Below are 18,590 nucleotides of genomic sequence, written 5' to 3' on the forward strand. Positions count from 1 at the left end.
TAGGAACACGTGACAATATTTTTAGTTTGTCAATATAACAGCATTACACGCAAATCGATAGAGAAAAAATTAATTGTGCACATTTCAAATCACATGATTAAGTATTATTGAGTATCGATTCGCGTGTAATAACACCTTTATTTTGACAAACTAAAAAAATATTGTCACGTGTTCCTATGTAATAGCACGGTAATATTCGTATTGCGCGGACTTGGATGTCGACCTTTTCCCATGATACATCACGATTACATCGCAAACCGCTGGCGGTGCCCTTATTGTGAATAGCAAGAATTTCTGGGAGCAGTTATGGTAGTTTTTCCATTTTCATTCTCATCCATTTTCCTTCCCGCTCTCTTTTTCTTGCAGAAATTAGTCGCCAAATGGACCAACAAAAATCTTCATGTATTTGAGCACACATGGCTCCGTGTGCCACGATACACTGCCGCATTGATTTGTATTGACCTATCTCGCAATTCACTGGTCACCATACCAGGGATGTTGCTATGGGAATTACCCTGGTTAGAGAAATTGGTAATTACCCACAATGCACTTTGCAAAATCCCAGCACCAGCCTCCATCCATAATATTGAGGCTTTAAGGTAAGATATATTTAAAACAAAACAGCCAGGGGGCAACTAAGCATCTGAAAAAGTATGAGAACTAATGTACAGGGAAACACCCCCATTAGTCCGAAAAGGGTTAAAAAGTTATAGGCAAAATATCTAAATGAGAGCCAACTTGAGATATTTGCTTATAGCATCCTAAGCAAAAACCACATGCTTAATATGGCACAAACACAGCTTTTAAAAATTGACCAATCATGGCTTCGAATACAGTTATTGTTTGGCAAGGTCAAGGTTTGGTCATGTAGCTCACACGAAAAGTATGCTTGTGCAGAAGGTACATCCTCTCATGTTTGAGAATTTGATATTTTGCCTATATATAGGGTTTAGGGCATTAGGGCTAGGGATATAAGGTTAGGGTAGAGTCCGAAGTTTTCCGTTTTACAGAAAAAGGGAAAAAATCACGGAATCAGAGGTACAACACGGAAAATGACATTTTTGTATGACGTGACATAAATTGTTTAAAGATCAGAGAAATAAATGTTAAAAACAATGTGTCAAATTTTATGATAAAAAATACTGTTTAATAATACTGAAATAAAGGTATATTACCAAGGCATGAACCCCCTATCCATCCAAACATCGTAACAGTCGGCCTATTATCGTGAGAATTTTCCAATCAGAGTATATTGATCGCGATATTGAACACTTTATTGTGACATAAATATCATTCATAATCATTGTTTATACACTTTTAGCAATTTTCATAAAACATGGATTTACAAATTTGACAACACAGATTACAACACGGAAAATGGATTTTAGAAAACGGTAAACTTCAGACTCTAGGTTAGGGTTAGCATTAGGGTTAGTGTTACGGATGGGGTTTATACAGAGTAGGTTGGGGTAGGACGGATTAGAGTTATGGTTAGGTTTTGGGTTGTGTTATGTTTTATAGATAAGGCCTTAGGTTGAAGTTAGAGTTCGGGTGAAGTTTAGGATTAGGGTATGGATTAGGGTTTATATTTTAAGTTCTTGGGTTTTTGGGCTAATGACAGAATGAAGGTCAAAAAAATGCAGGTAATTTGTGCATAAATTTGCAATTTATGCTTTTTTTGGCTGGCCCATATATAGTCTAGATGAATTTTAGCCTTATGGGTGTTTTGTTTTCAGACCCCAGCCTGAATTTTTGCTGAACCTTGTTCTTTTGTTGCAATTTTATATTTGCCAATTATTATAGAGAATATTGTCTGAATGAGTTGCTGCATGCCTAATTTGGCACACATGCTAGGGGTTGTCAACACCTCTGGGGTTGTCAACACTTCTGGTCTGTAGTTTAGACCAAGGTGATCCAAAGATTAATAACAATAGCAATAATAAATATCCAATGTACTAGTAATTATATCAAATTTCTTTTGTTCCCAGTTTGAAGACTTTAAACCTAGGAAACAACCATCTGAAGAGTGTCCCAGCTGAGGTCTTCATGCTACAGAAACTAGAATATCTGTCTTTATGTGACAACAAGCTTGAGAGTATCAACCCAGCTCACCATATTCAACTTGCATACATTCCCGGTAAGTACACACAAAACAATTCATTTAACCGTATTTCCTTGAATAGTCGGCCCCTCAAATAAACGCCCCCAGCACTTTTATCAATCAAAATGTTTCAAAAATGCTTTCAAAATGTTTCAAAAACCAATTAATTTTTTCCCTTTCCTTTAAGGGCTCGGATAGCAATGTTTGCATAGTATTTTTTGTGGGACATGAGAGCACATGAGACATATTGAATTGTATTCCGAATACGAGGGATGTCCTGATGATATCCAATATTTTTGAAATTTGTGATGAAATACAAATTTTATGGCAAATTATTACAAATTTACATTTTGGATATTTAACGGTCCTCAAAGTAAACTTTATAAATCTAATGATATGTACTTAAAGTGTATGTAGCTGAGAGGAAAAGCAGAGGATCATTTAGAAATTTTGACCTTTTGTATTGAACATTTTTTTCCCAAAAAGACCCTCAAATTTTAAGATCTTTTTTTAAAAATATTTGTTTTAGCATTTCCAGAATTGGATGATGATAATTTGTCATAAAAGAGCCTAAAAACTTTTAGGAGGGTGATACCCTGCAACCTATTTCCTGGACAAACCCATCTAAAAGTTCATTACCGCATGCAAGTCCTCAGCCACCTGTCCAAGGACCACATGGATTTTCATAAAACGGATATGTTGCCCATTTACATCCATGCATGTGTAAACATTACAAATATAGCAAAAAAAAATCAGGAAGTGGGTTAAATATGAAATATACTAATTATGGCACAACATGATATTGTCTAATAAGCACTACCATTTTTAGCCATTGTAATTTAGCAAACTGAAACTGTACAGTAAATTAAAATTTAACGATTCCTATAAATCATGTGTTATAATGATTACTTATTACTAATATTAATTTTGATTTTACAGACCAGGGTAAACTTGTTTGGAAATGTGCTAGTCTCAAACGCCTGATTTTAAGCAACAACAAGATTCTAAGAATCCCGCCAGACATTAAAGTTGCCAAGCAGCTGAAAAAGTTAGACGTCTCCCACAACAGACTGAAAGAAGTACCTGCACCATGGGATTGCCCACTGGTAAGAGTTTTCATATAAAGTATGTTCCACAGCAAAGCTTCTGTGTTGCCAGCCAGATATGTATCTGTACAACCAAGGTCAGGCTGATGATGACATCCAACCAAGGTCAGGCTGATGATGACATCCACATATATACATGCACCTTAAGCAAATTTTCAAGTGCAATGTATAGATATGCAAGTTAAAAGGAAATCATTTTGTATAATAAAAGTTAATAAAAAATATGTCTTCTTATTAGAGATGTGAACTCTGCCCTCTTAAATCTGCCCTCTTAATTGCCTGTGAATTTTGCAATATTTTGCAATTGCTTTGTGTCACTAGGATTGTTGATCTATCCCACTATATAATGAAGTGTTTCAGTTTGTGATAACACCAGTATTTCTAAATAGTGTTTTTAATATGTTCCTCTTGCTCTCAGTCTCTATCTCGTGCTCTCCCTCTCTCTTATTATGTGCTGCTGTAGTCCTTGCAAGAGTGCACCAATTCAATTATGCCAGCTCAATTTTTGAATGCCTATAAGCATATTTGCCTGCTCTCTGCATATAAATTATGGGACACATGCAGTGGATGACAAAAAACCTTATAAAAATATCCACTTTCACCCTAACCCTACCCTGGGCATCATAGTAGAACAGTATGTGACATAGAATGATTCACCTGGGTTAAAATCATAAATATTTGGACTATATGTCCCAGTATGTAGCATTATGTAATACACCCTCAATAAATGAAAACTTTTAAAGTTATTTATTGACATGACTTCCATTCTCAATCTCCATCTCTTACAGGAGGAGCTATACCTCCAGCACAACAACATCAGCGATGTACCAGACATGCATGTGTGTTGGAATAAGACATTGAAATATCTCAATCTTAGTCGTAACAACTTGTCAGAGATCCCATGGACTATCTGCCGCCTGCAATCACTTCTTGATCTGAAGCTTGCTAACAACGTCATCTGGAGACTGCCTTCCATCAATGAGTGGGGGATTCATAATCTACAGCAGCTTGATTTGGCAGGGAATATGCTTGTTCATAATGATCCAATGAGGTATGGATGTAGGGCATGTTACATATTAAGACACCATGTTTATTTTAATCCTATAGTGCATTGTACACCGGAAGATACCAGTGGCTCTTTCTATTGTACCTGGGAGATGGAATTGTATGGACCAAGATAATGAACATTTGCTATCCTGTTTCATTTGAATATAAACTGAAAGCACTGTGCAAATGTTCAGGGTACGATAGGAAGAGCCATCGGTACCTATCAATGCACCAATAGCCCTGTAGGACCTAATTTAACATGGTGCCTAATTTTAAGGAATGATACAGACCATGTGTGTAGGGCATTAGACTAGTCTCGGGCTCATCTTGATATTCTGAAGGGTCATCCTTTCACAGGTTCATTATATATTGAAATCCATTTAATTCCATACATGTGAAAAACCACATGCAATATTTTATGATAAAAAATATTAAAGAGTGTATACAGCACCAGTGATATACAGTGGTTCGTATGTAGTAGTAGGCATGCATGCCACTCTAAGTGATTGCCTGTTCATAGGCGTAGATCCCGGGGGATGGAGGATAAATCCTCCCAATATTTTGCCAGGGGGAGTGATCCATACAATCATCCCCCCCCCCAATGTTGATGCCTGTATGTGGGCTTCTAACCAAATTAACCTCATGTTTGGCCATTTTAGCCCCCAAAGTGTAAATTTGTGTGCGCTTCGCGCAAATTTATTCCGTTTTTGCACCATATTTCAACAGTTTAGCTTCAAAATGGCAAAAAAAATGTACCATAAACTTATTCTGTCACTAAAAGGTGCTGGATTCACTATACTTCAATTTTCTTTCAAATTTTTTCCAACCCCATCTCCCCAATGTCAAAAAGAAATCTACACGAGAGAATAGGAGGGGGTTCAAATTTCTTGTGCGATCAGATCTCAGCAAGACTTCAAAGTGAATGTCTAGCTCTATCTATTTTAATAAAGTCTGTTATTTTTTACTTGAAGTCGGCCACTGTCAGTAGCATCCAATGCATCTCAGTCCTCCTTGGGAGAATCACTCAGCCAGCTTCTATCAAATACCGGTGAAGGAAAGAAAGTAGCTTCATCACCAAGTAAGAACCCATTCTTTACACCACTATACCATCAGGTCATATACCACCAATTCCTAATGGAAAAATTGGTAAATTGATAGTGAAGTAAATATAAGATGCCACCTTCTACCATATTGGGTGAACATCACGAACATACAACATATTACACAGTACACTCTGGAACAAAAGATCAATTTGTTACACATAATCAAAACTCAAAGCTTTTCCATAGAGTGTATCAATTATTAACAGCATTTTTGAAAGGTACTTTTTATAGTGTCACTTCCAATAAATCATTAAGTTTTGTGTAACTAACCTCTAATTAAGTCTCAAATACTTCCTGTTAATGTGGAAGTCTAATTAATCTCTGGGTTTTTTAAATAGTTAAAATTATTTTATGATGTGATCAATTTCTTAGCCTGGGAAGTATTCATTGAGATGTATTTTCCTGTGGATAATTTATAGTATTACACTGTACCAGCATATTTTGCAAGTAGCTACTCCAGATGTCTGAAAAATACAGATTTTTTTTTAAAATTAAATTTTAATTCTGTAAAAATTAGCGTGTAATTAGGATTTTTGCTACTTCCCAAAAATTGGCTAAATTGTGACTTGTTCCAAGCAGACAGCAATAATAAAATTGAGACAAAATGCAATAAAAAAATTTAAAAAAACATATGAAAAGTTCATAACTTTGTGACCAAGTATGCCAATATGCCAGGAATAATTGGATTTCAACAGTAAGCATATTTTTAAACTTTCAAACTTTAGACTGGGTAGGTCAGATCATATCACAAATTTGGTTACAAGTTGACTTTTATTGCTAGTCCATTTTAAGGATTAGGAGTGAGGTCTGGCAAAACAGGGTAATATATATTTTTTTTTAATCAAAAAAATAGCGCTGTAATTTTTCTGGTATTGTAAATAAATGGTGAAACTGTACAGCAGAAATTTTTGCAGTTGAACAGGCAGCCATGATTATTTAACCTTGCAAAAATATAGTGCTTAATGTAAATATATTTGTGACCCATCACATCAAAACCAAGCACCTCACGGCAGAAATGAAAATGGAGATTTAAACAATAGGATAAACTGCTGATTTTTAGCTTTAAAATGACACCTTACTTGTGAAAATCAGATACAGTAAAAATGTATTATGAGGCAAAACAAGCCCATATTTCTTTTTATTTTCTTTATATTTTTTCATCTTCTTTCATTGTTATCTGCTAATGAAGCCAGCTGCGAAGTGGTCGGTTTTGATGTGATGGGTCACATTTGGAAACACAAATTAAACACCCACTTAACTCTCCAGAATCGATAAAATCACAAAAAATTAAGCCAATGAAGTACAGTACTGACATTCTTTCTAATTCTTAGTAAAGCAAATAGATTGTAAAATAGAAGTAAACAGGGAGTGATTTTATTTTGTTTTTTTACTGTTTCTTGAATGCAGCAAAAGCAACCACACCTACTGAAGACACCAAAGCTAGTAGCAGTAATTTCTTCATTGGTCTAGATCAAGATGGTGTGCAGGTGATGTTATTTCCAACCTCATTTCATAACAGTCTGAGATCACTTGATCTAAGTGGCAATGAGCTACAAGCTGTACCTGATAGTGTGTGTGAAATGAAATCACTTCAAAGTCTTGATCTTCATGGGTAGGTCACTGTTTTTGTTTATACAGGGTGTCCCTGAAAGAACTGCACCTTTGGAAACTTTTTTTTGGTATTTTGATACCCAAACCAAACATAACTAAATATCTGGTGTGGTTGTTGTATAAATCAGCTATCACATAGAGGTTATCCATGTTCTATAAGTTGCATATCCTATCAGCGACTGCTATACCTTGTTTAGGACTTTCAAAAGAAGCACCTGCATGTGCAAGTATGACTGTTTCAAAATAGCATGCCAAAGCCATGCAGGGAACTCCGAGGTCGTGCATTGAATTAGTTTGAATGAGGAATACTACGGGAACCAGCGCCTTTTGTTAGAAGTTACACATGAGTAATGTGGATTTTGACAATTGTCCGCACTGTTCTTGAAATATAAGAATTTTACTAAACTACTTCATTTTGAAACCTTCCCATGGATTCAAATTTCAAGTAATGATCTGTATTGGGAATACCAATCAATGTACAGGATCAAAAATGAGGTAGTTTTGTAAAATTCATATATAATTTCAATAATGGAGCGGTCAATTTTCGAAATTTAAAAAAGTATGAGCTAGCCATTTGATTCATTTACCACATCATCTATTTAGTTCTGGTTGGTTTTGGTCAGATTAAGATGGTGTACAGCTGATGTTATTCCCAAGCTCATTTCATAACAGTCTGAGATCACTTGATCTTAGCGGCAATGAGCTACAAGCTTTACCTGATAGTGTGTGTGAAATGAAATCACTTCATGGGTAGGTGGCTGTTTTGCTTTATACAGGATGTCCCTGAAAGAACTTTATACAGGGTGTCCCTGAAAGAACTGTATCATCGGAAACTTAATTTTTTAGGTATTTTAATACCCAAACCAAACATAACTAAATATCTGGTGTGGTTGTTGTATAAATCAGCTATCACATAGAGGTTATCCATGTTATATAAGTTGCATATCCTACCAGCGACTGCTGTACCTTGTTTTTAGGACTTTCAAAAGAAGCACCTGCATGTGCAAGCATGACTGTTTCAAAATAGCCCGCCAAAGCCATGCAGGTAACTCCGAGGTCGTGCATTGAATTGGTTTGAATGAGGAATACTACAGGAACCAGCGCCTTTTGTTAGAAGTCACACATATACATGAGTAAAGTGGATAACCTCTATACTTTTTGAATTTTGACAATTGACCGCACCGTTCTTGAAATATAAAAATTTTACTAAACTATATATTAGAAGTACCAATCACTGTGCATGAGGTGTCTATTTTTATTGATTGATATTTGACTTAGTGGAACATATTGAAAATGAGGTAGTTTTGTAAAATTCATATTATGTGTATATCAAAACCATGCTACATGCGTCTCATTTCACATAATTAGCTAGGAAAAAATACCAGACTCATCTCAAGTGGAGGTCACTTCTAATCATCCCGGAAGTCATATGGTTAAGGAGTGTTCTCTGTATTCCTAACACATGCGACTTGGGAATGATTTGAAGTGATCTCCACTTGAGATGAGTCTGGTATTTAATCCTAGCTATTATGTAAAAAGAGACTCATGTAGTAGCCGACAAGTGCATTATTTTGATATGGATTTACACATATTTCAATAATGGGGCAGTCAATTTTCGAAATTCAAAAAGTATGGGATAGCCATTTGATTCCTTAACCACATCACCTATTTAGTTCTAGTTGGTTTGGGCACTAAAATACCCCCAAAAGTTAGATTTTTTGATGATACAGTTCTTTCAGGGACACCCTGTATACCCTTTCTGTCTTTCAGTGGTTATATCTGTTCCATCTATCTGTTAGATGAATGACTCTCTTTGTCTCAAAGAGTCTGCCATTGTCTACCTTTCAATTTTACTGTTAGAATTGGGTAAATGAACCATGACAGTACTCTATCCTTTGGAGGGGATATTAAGCTGTCAGGTGCCTGTACAGAGAGCCATGTCTGTAAACATGTAGTTCACAATTAATTTCAAAATGAGTAAGGTGATAACCCTGACTGTCTGATGCATCCCGGTGCTGTTCGGATATTCACAGTTAGCAAGTTCAGACATGGTCTGCACAGAAGCAGTGGCAGTGGTTCTGGAGTAAATGAAATAATTGTGACCCATCACATCAAAACAGACCACTTCGCGGCTAGCTTCATTGGCAGATAACAATGAAAGAAGATGGAAAAATATAAAGAAAATAAAAAGAATTCTGAGCTTGTTTTGCCTCATAAAACATTTTTACTGTATCTGATTTCAACAAGTAAGGTGTCATTTTCAAGGTAAAAATCAGCAGTTTATCCTAGAGTTTAAATCTCCATTTTCATTTCTGCCGCGAGGTGGTCTGTTTCGATGTGATGGGTCACAATTCTGATATCCAACAAAAACCAGAAGGGCTGTGATCTTGGTGAAATGGCACTATATTGACCCTTTGCACAGTCATCTCAAAATGAGGTTCTACCCACAAAGTGTGTGTTGTTTGTGTGAGTATGCCTGTCAAACATGTTCTTTAATTATCACATACGCTTTGCAAAAGCTTTCTGCCGCGTTCCTAGAAAAGTGTGAGAAATAAAAATTCAGTTTTTGCACATGCGTTTGCAGGGAGAACTTTGTTTTGGTAGCAAGATGGCAGATCTGTGCAAAGGGCGAATAAAAGCCCATTCATATTATGTATGTATGTTGAAGAGCAGCATGGCCAAGCTGTTAAGGTATTTGATTCAGGTGCAAGAGATCTGCTGTTAAATTTCTGGTGGAGGCATATATTTAAAAAATATTATCCACTCTTTCCATTACGGCATTTGAATAGTGCAGCAGATGCTGGCAATAAATGCGCGCGCAAGCTTTGAGACAAACTTTTTTTTTTTGGCCTTATAGTTACAATCAGGGTAACGCCTGGCTACCTGTACTGCACCCTACCCTGGGCATCATGGAAGAACTGTGACGGACTTTTAATGATTCACCCAAGTTCAATATATAAAAAAAAGTTATCATAAATGGTGGTTTTTGAAGAACGTATTAAAATAAATCTTCTTTTTTTAAAAAATTTTTGCAGGAATGAAGGACTCACTTGTCTTCCAGAGAAGCTTGCCTTGTTGAGCCAATTGTACAGTCTTAAACTTGATCTCTTCCAGATTAAGCATCCTGTAGAGGTTGCCACAATCTTGCAAGAAGAAGAGAGATATACAGCAAAGATCATGAAGCTATTGCTGGAGAAACATCACAGGAGCCAACCCTACAGAGGGTTGAAGCTCATGATTGTAGGACCTGAGGTATATGGGAGTAATAATTAGGCCAAACAAAAAGTATGTCTCAGACACATTTGGTAAAATAGCTAAGTGCTATGCAATTTTTTTAAAGAAAATGAGCTATGCAATATGCAATATTTTTTTTTTTTTAAGTCAAGGCACAATATTTATGTACTTTTTGATATTCAAATACAGAAACATAGTAATATACATACACAATGAACAGTTTTGTTTGTCTCTTTTACAATCATGGCGAAATGTGTGCTAAAAACAACAACCAAACTGCAAATAAAGACAAAATTGAATCGCTATACGATACTGAAAAATATCGAAAAAATGAACATATGGGCAAAAAACGTGTAGCGCTATGCGCTAAATTGGATTTCACATAGCAATGAGTGCGGGTGTTTGAGACATAAATTCTTTTTTTCTTGGCCTTAAGGGAAGGGGTATGAACGTTTGGACAGTATTTATTGTGGGACATTAGAGCACATCAGACATATCGAATTGTATTCTGAATCGAAGAATGTCCTTCTGATATCAAATAATTTTGATTTTTTGAAATTCACAATGTAATACACATTTTATGGCAAATCATTAAAAATTTATATTTTTGATATTTAACAGTACTCGAAGTAAACTTTATAAATCTGATGATTTATACTTAAAGTGTATTTAGGTAGGATGAAAAGCCGACGATCAATTGAAAAATTTGACCTTTCGTATTGAAGATATGGATTTTTTTTCCTAAAACACAAAAAAAAATTAGGGCTTTTTGGGAAAAAAATCCATATCTTCAATATGAACGGTCAAAATTTTCAATTGATCGTCGGCTTTTCCTCCCAGCTACATACACTTTAAGAATATATCATTAGATTTATCAAATTTACTTCGAGGACTGTTATATATCAAAAATTTGAAAAATATCAATTTTTTTATAATTTGTCATAAAATTTGTATTATATTGTGATTTTCAAAAAATGAAAATTATTTGATATCAGATATACATGATTCGTATTCAGAATGCAATTCGATACGTCTGAGGTGCTCTCATGTCCCCTAAAAAATACTGTCAAAACGCTCATTCCAGATCCCTTAATTGGCACTATATTGTATAGTGCATATGGAATTGTTCTTTGCAGGTTTTAATTTTTGTACTTCCTGCTCTGTTGATATCTTCACGTAGATTTAATGGAGGACACTTATCGTAACTTTAAACCTAATACATCTTGCTTCAGGATTTTTCTCAAGCTCATTTGTAAGGTTTAGATTTTACGCAAGTAAGATTCTGCCTTTTTATCAACATATATATGACATGATCAAGAGGAATGAGTCGGATGTCACTAATATTGTTTTTGAGATATTGGCAAAAATAGTGTCCAAATTCTTTTGTTTTATATTGTTTTCAGCCATTGATAAATTGCTCATAACTCAGTAACCAAATGTCAGATTTTGATGGGGTTTGCATCAAAATGTAGCATTTGCTGCCAGAAAATGATGTAAAAAACTTCTAATTGAAAATTGCCGACATGTAACTCATTCCCCTTGATCATGTCACATATACATGAGGAGGAGGAACTTTTTTCCAGTTCAGTAGTGGACAAAATAACTTCAATGCCCCCGCAGGATGTTATTGATTTCAAAAATATATTTTATTTAATGATGTAAATTCATATGTAGCGGCAGTGGCGGTGCCACAGGGGCGCAATGGAAATGCCCCCCAGTCAGAGAGTTGCTCCCCCTGTTGCCACCCCCAGAAAAAACCTAAATTACGAAAAATTTCCACTTTTTATGTAATTTTGCACAACATTTGTTTATTTTTCCCCCTGAAATTCACTTTGCCCCCCTAATGCCCCCCCAAAAAAAAAAAAATCCTGGCGCCGCCACTGTGTAGCGGTAAACATAATTATAATTTTGCTTTCTATATTTGATCTATTTAGCATATTGTTTTAATTTCTATCTGTCAACAGAAGTGTGGCAAGACATCCTTATTGTGTTGCCTAACTGGTTCAGACTGGCCTGAGCAGGATAAAGGAGTCAACATCAAAGATTGGAAGTTATCCAGGACTGGGAGCGCAGATTCACGTGTAAATAGCTTGGGAAGAAAGCTCTTCAAGAAAGCATCACAGGTAAGTTTAGCAGTAATCACTCACATGGATGCTGTCCATTGAACAGGTATTGTTGTTGGTGGTGGGTTTTTCCTTTCAAAGTAAATATCTTTGTTATTTCAATGTATGGTATTGGAATGGAATTGAATCGATATTGGTCATTTTTCAACAAGCTTCATTTATCTGTTTCTTAAGGGGGTACTACACCCCTGTGGCAAATTTGTGACTATTTTGCATTTTTCTCACAAAATAATAACACGCTGGTAACAAAAGATATGTATATTATTGGGGCAAGGAATCCAATTACTCCACTGAAATTTCAGTGACTCAAGACAAGCGGTTCAGTAGATATGACAGAAAATGAGGTACATTCTAGCGGTACCTTATTTCTTATCATAAATAACGAACCACTTGTCTTGGGTCACTGAAATTCCAGTGTAGTAATTTGATTCCTTGCCCCTATAATACACATAACTTTTGTTATCACTGTGTTTATTAGTTTTTAAAAAAATGCAAAAATAGACACAAATTTATCGAGGGGTGTAGTACCCCTTAACCTATGAGACTGATAATAAATATTGAATGGGCTATTCCAGTTGAAATCCACACTACCCCTGTGGAAGATTTTGGAAATATCCTCCTAAGAGGGAGTATGTTTTTCAAATGTAATTGGTCTACAGGGTGTAACAATAAAATTTGTACAATTTTGAAAATAGAATGACACAAGTATGCCGCTTATGTTGTGGTTTGATATTTATATGTCTATCAAGGTAATTTCTTTAGCCACCAGCTAAGCTTTGTCTCAATAAAATCGACGGTATAAAAGTGAAGATATGGCCAATTATGTAACCTAGTCTTAAAACCGCTTGGGCCACTTTTGTCTAAACTGTTACAAAAGTGACTGAATAGAGTTGGAACCATGGACGATGCTCTTATGATAGGTAGTTTTGTACAATGGGGTATTCAAAGTGGTAGAAATGATTCCATAATAGAGTATCTCCTTGAGTTTTTGAAAGTCACAACTAATCACTGACATAACAACCTCATTTACTAGAAATCGTGGCTGCAGCTCAACAACTTCAACCCCAATTCACATTGGAAGAGCGTATTTTTATGGTTCTGACATTCGGTAGCACATGGAGGCAAGCAGAAACCATAAGATTGTTTATAGCTCATTTTCCAAACTCATGTCTTCCATCAAGGCATACAATTACATATAACTATGAGAAGTATGTGGAATTTGTTAACAGAAATGCTGGCAATAGTGGTCGCCCCAGAACAGCTAGAATTAGAAGCCAAGCTGAACTTAATTTCAAAATCCTATTGCTTTGTACTTATCATGCTTATGGATGCAAAAAACTGTTCTCAGTTTTACCAACGATATCTCAGGGATATGAGAAATTACTTTATTTATAAGATAATTTAAAAGAAATTTCATGACTTCATTTATAGATTTTAAAGAAAGATCATATTATCATTAAGTTCATGTTAATTATAATGAAGAAACACGACTTATAATTCTTTTGTGTCAGTTCTTTGATGTTTAATGCACGATAAGCATATCTACGCGGTACAAACTTGATGATTTTTCAAATTATAGTTTTCCAATTATACCTATTATAATTATCAAAATGCCTTGTGTATACATCATATTTTTCGACCTATCATTGTCATAGCCACATTGGGCTCTTCCATTTAAAATCCATACTACATGTACCCCTGTGGAAGATTTTGGAAATGTCTTCCACAGGGGGAGTATGCGTTTCAAATGGAATAGACATTTGGGTAACTTCCATATGAAACACTCACTCCAGTTGTGGAAGATACGGGTAACAACATAATACAGGGGGAGTATGAGTTTCAAAATGATTAACCCTAACCAATTACATTTGAAAACATACTCCCCCTATGGAAAATGTTTCCAAAATCTTCCACAGGGGTAGTGTGGAGTTCAACTGGAACAGCCTATTATGACTTCTCATACTTTCCCCAATTTTCCTTGCCATTGAGAATACTGCTATAAGGCTATGAAAACAAGGAATCCTTAAATCATAATTAATATATATATACATATTATCCCCTAATTTTGAAAGATTCATCTTGCCCATTGTTTTTATACCACTTATTTTATTTTTGTACATACATGTACATTTGTCATTACACACTTTCCTTTTTTAAGTCATTTTAAGATAGCATTTTCATCATTTAAGAATAAATGTTTAAAATGGAAAATTTGTAGAAATATATATGATTTTAATAAATCTGCAATGTTTTAGGAAAGTCATACTGGTAAGGTAAGTTGACAATATTATTTATAAGGCCTACCCAGTCGCACTGCGGTTTTTAGCGGGATCCCGCAAATGGGGCGTACCTCATCCCATTTTTTCACACTTCTGTAGTAGCAATTAGCACCTCTTGAGTTTTCCGATAAAATCAAGGATCATTAATAGTAGTGGCACCAGTCGCGGTACGACGCAGTACGACGGACCTCTGCACTGGTGCACATTGAAAAAACAATGTTCATTGTTTACTCTGGTTTAAATCATGGGTCAATATAACTAAAAAAAGATTCTAGGGAGTGTGTGAATGTGTGGGACGAATATAACTGTTTACTGTTACAGTATTAACCATCTATTGACAGTATTGGTAGCTAGTGATTTTTGCTTCACAGCCGACACATTGTGTTATCAAGGTGCTGTGTATGATGTATTGAATTCGTGTTGGAGCTGTTTTGGGGTTTATAAGATGGGTCCGAAAATTGGGTTTGATACTTTGATTTACTGATTGTATTAATAATATTAATACCACTGCACGTCCGGTCTTTTTACGTGTATGACATACAGATACAATCTACACTTCTTCATGTCAAAGTTTCACAAAAAAGAAACACCCAGTTATGTTATTTCCTTATTTTGTTGAACGGATCACCGTCATTCCTCTCATACCGGGGGGAGGGGAGGGTTGGCGATCTTCAACCAGAAAGATTAAGGTGATAACAATGCATTGTTCACCTTTTTCTGAAAACAGATAGCCTAGGCCTATTATGCGTTTGTTGGTAAAAAAATAACTTATAGGCCCCGAATTAAGCCAGGTTTTCCCCCTCCTCTCCTCCTGTCCAGGCAAAAATGCCATAAGAGTAAAGTTTGTTTCATGTACATACCGTATAGACCCACACGGTGACCCACACTTCGCTTTGCAAGCAAAAACTGATGAGAAATCTTCCAAAATTATTTCCCGTAGGCCTACATTTCGCTTACAATATGAAAAGCCGATGTAACCCCTGGGGCACTTGTAGGCCTATGTCAAAAGCGTTACGTGGATGACGATGCATGACCATGCATGGACGTGCAAACTCATGGTCCCTTACGAGATCCCGTGGGCATTGCTTTGCAGCTCCTCCCTACCTGTCATGAGCCAAAGCATCCCGGGAAGCATGAAGTATCATAATGTCTTGTTGCTATAAACCTCAGCTCACACGAAGCCTGGTCGGAGATATCTGCCTGCCCAGACCTAGCCCTTGGCCCGATTAATATTTCGGAGAAGTTTCACTACCAGGTGCTTCATAAAACGACTTGACATGATCATCGGAAAAAACATGTTGAAATTTTGAAAACAAGTCTCCGAGAAGGCGAGAATATGTAGCGGGCTATTTACTTCCTTGCCATCTAGGCCCAGAGGGCCTGATCTAGGCCAATAATTTAGTAGCCTACCATGGCAACAGTTGATGTTATTTCTGGAATGTTGCCAACATACCCTCTATCCCGAGACTAGTATACCAAGACATCTAGTTGTAACCATGTTATTCAACATGGGACGATGGTCTTTGTGGTCAGTGTCTGGTGTACGTGCAACCAATCACAGCGCTTAGTTGGAAACAAGTTCACCTTATTATAATTTTATGAATGGGCTGTTGTCAACATATTACTCGATCCCGGGTACTTATTCCTACTGTGTCTTAATTGATCAGGTTATTATTGGAGTGCCGGGTGGGGTCCCGGGGGTTGGGTGTCAGGCTTATAAATAAATAATTGAGGGGGTCATAGGCAAGCACGTTGTTACATATAGTTTCCGTCAATATTCCTGGCCAAGAAGGGGGTTTTCATTTTCTTCAGGGGGGGTGTCCCAAATATATATGGGGGGTCATATTTTTTGGAAAGATTACCAAAAATTAATGCAGGGAGTCACAAGATGACCACATATTCAAAAAGACTGGTTTCAATACAATTTTAACCTTTTTAGGGGCCCAGCAAACACAAAAACGTTTTAAAAACGTTTTAAATAAGTTATATTCTGGCTTTTGGTTTAGGTAAAAACGTTTTAATAACATTAAAATGTCGGGTTATATAGAGGCCATGATAACGCTTTTAAAACGCTTTTATGAAAAACACACTACAACAATATTTTTTAATGTTTTCAAAAAATGTTATTGTAAACTATTTTTGCAAACATTTTTGCCAAATGTTGTGTCAATACTTAAATAACATTATGTTAAAATAGTTGAACCCAGCAAACACAGAAATGTTCTTAAAATGTTTTTTTCAAAACCTTTTAATAACATTTAAATGTCGGGTTATATAAAGGTCATGAAATCGCTTTTAAAACGTTATTGAAAATATTTTGGGCAAACATTTTTCGCAAAATATATTTTTCAACCCCAAAATAACATTTTGTTTGAATGTTTTGTATCAAGTTTTCAAGAATGTTTTTGGAATGTTATTAAAACGCTTTTATACCCTTTATGTAACCAGACCTTTACACCTTTTCTGCAAAACATTTTTGTTTGCTGAGCAGTAGATTATCAAAAATGTTTTTAAGGTTATGAAAACGTTTTATACTCTTAATATACCCTTTATATAACCCGACATTTAAACGCTTTTCTGACAACCTTTTATAACCTTTTTATGAATGATGTCGAAAACGTTTTGTGTTTGCTGGGGGTAAGGTGTAGGCCTATCGGTGGTGGTGGGTGACGAGACCACCGATAAAGCAGTCCAACCCCAAATAAGGCGCTTTTAACCCTAAATGAGGAACATAAACCTAAGATAAGGCATCTAAACCCCACATAAGGTGCCCAAACTCTAGATACGGGTCGTTAACCCCAGATAAGGGTCGTAAACCTCAGATAAGACATCTAAACCCAAGATAAGGCTCCTTAACCCCAGATAAGAGACGTAAACTCAGATATGACAGTTTAAACCCCGATAAGGCGCCAGTAATCTCCCAGATAAGGGACGACACCTCAGATAAACCAGTCCCAACCCCAAATAAGGCGCCTTAACCATAAATAAGGAACATAAACCTAATATAAGAGAAGTAAACCCCAGACGGCGCCTTATCTGGGGTTTAGACTGCCATATCTGAGTTTACGCCTCTTATCTGGGGTTAAGGCGCCTTATCTTGGGTTTAGATGCCTTATCTGAGGTTTACGACCCTGATCTGGGGTTAACAACCCTTATCTAGAGTTAAGGCACCTTATGTGGGGTTTAGATGCCTTTTCTGGGGTTTATGTTCCTTATTTAGGGTTAAGGGGGTACTACACCCCTAGCCAATTTTTTGCTTATTTTTGTGTTTTTCTCAAAAATTATAGCGCATTGGTGACAAGTAAGATGTGTATATTATAGGGGCAAGGACTACAACTACTGCACTGAAAATTCAGCAGCTCAAGGCAAGTAGTTATTGATTTATTGATCAAATATTGGGTTTCCCTCATTTTTGACTGTAACTCCACAACTGTTGTCTGTGTTGAAATAAAATTTCCAGTGCAGTAGTTGTAGTCGCTGTCTTCCTATAATATACATATCTTACTTGTCACCAATGCGCTATAATTTTTGAGAAAAATGCAAAATAGGCACACAATTGGGCAGGGGTGTAGTACCCCCTTAAGGTTAAACAAAGTGTTGAAGGGCTTTACCTCCAGAAAAAATATATTATTACCTTATACGTAAGAAAATATGTCTACTTATCATGTGAAATAAAAAAATCCGGAAAAAAAATGTGTGAAAATGTGTTTTTAGCCTATTTTTTTAGCTCTTGTCAAGCACTATTATTCGATTTGTTTACAAGCGCCAAGCAACTGTCGGCTAGGAGAGTGATTGACATCTTTATTATTAGAGAAGAATGGAATCTGTATAGTTCATGAATATTCATGTAGTATTTATACAACCTGTATCCCAGCCATTTTGCTTAGCTATCATAATCGCTCATATAAGACGCCCATATGATCCATGGTGTTAAACTGATATTCAGCAACTTTATATCTCTCGATCTTTGCGATCCGAAATATTGA

The 18,590-nt window shown here is 36.0% G+C and overlaps 1 protein-coding gene across 1 annotated transcript in view; it reads left to right on the forward strand.

Annotated features, from left to right (window-relative positions):
• The window catches only part of LOC140170979 (leucine-rich repeat serine/threonine-protein kinase 1-like), an 80,061-nt gene that overhangs the window by 15,654 nt on the left and 45,817 nt on the right, over window positions 1-18,590 (forward strand). Inside the window, 8 exon segments of the mRNA XM_072194168.1 lie at window positions 367-599; window positions 1,989-2,137; window positions 3,041-3,207; window positions 3,996-4,258; window positions 5,226-5,332; window positions 6,765-6,969; window positions 10,004-10,220; window positions 12,167-12,325. Coding sequence (XP_072050269.1) covers window positions 367-599; window positions 1,989-2,137; window positions 3,041-3,207; window positions 3,996-4,258; window positions 5,226-5,332; window positions 6,765-6,969; window positions 10,004-10,220; window positions 12,167-12,325 — 1,500 coding nt within the window.

Source organism: Amphiura filiformis, chromosome 15 (assembly GCF_039555335.1).
Source record: "Amphiura filiformis chromosome 15, Afil_fr2py, whole genome shotgun sequence".
Lineage (NCBI taxonomy): Eukaryota > Metazoa > Echinodermata > Ophiuroidea > Amphilepidida > Amphiuridae > Amphiura > Amphiura filiformis.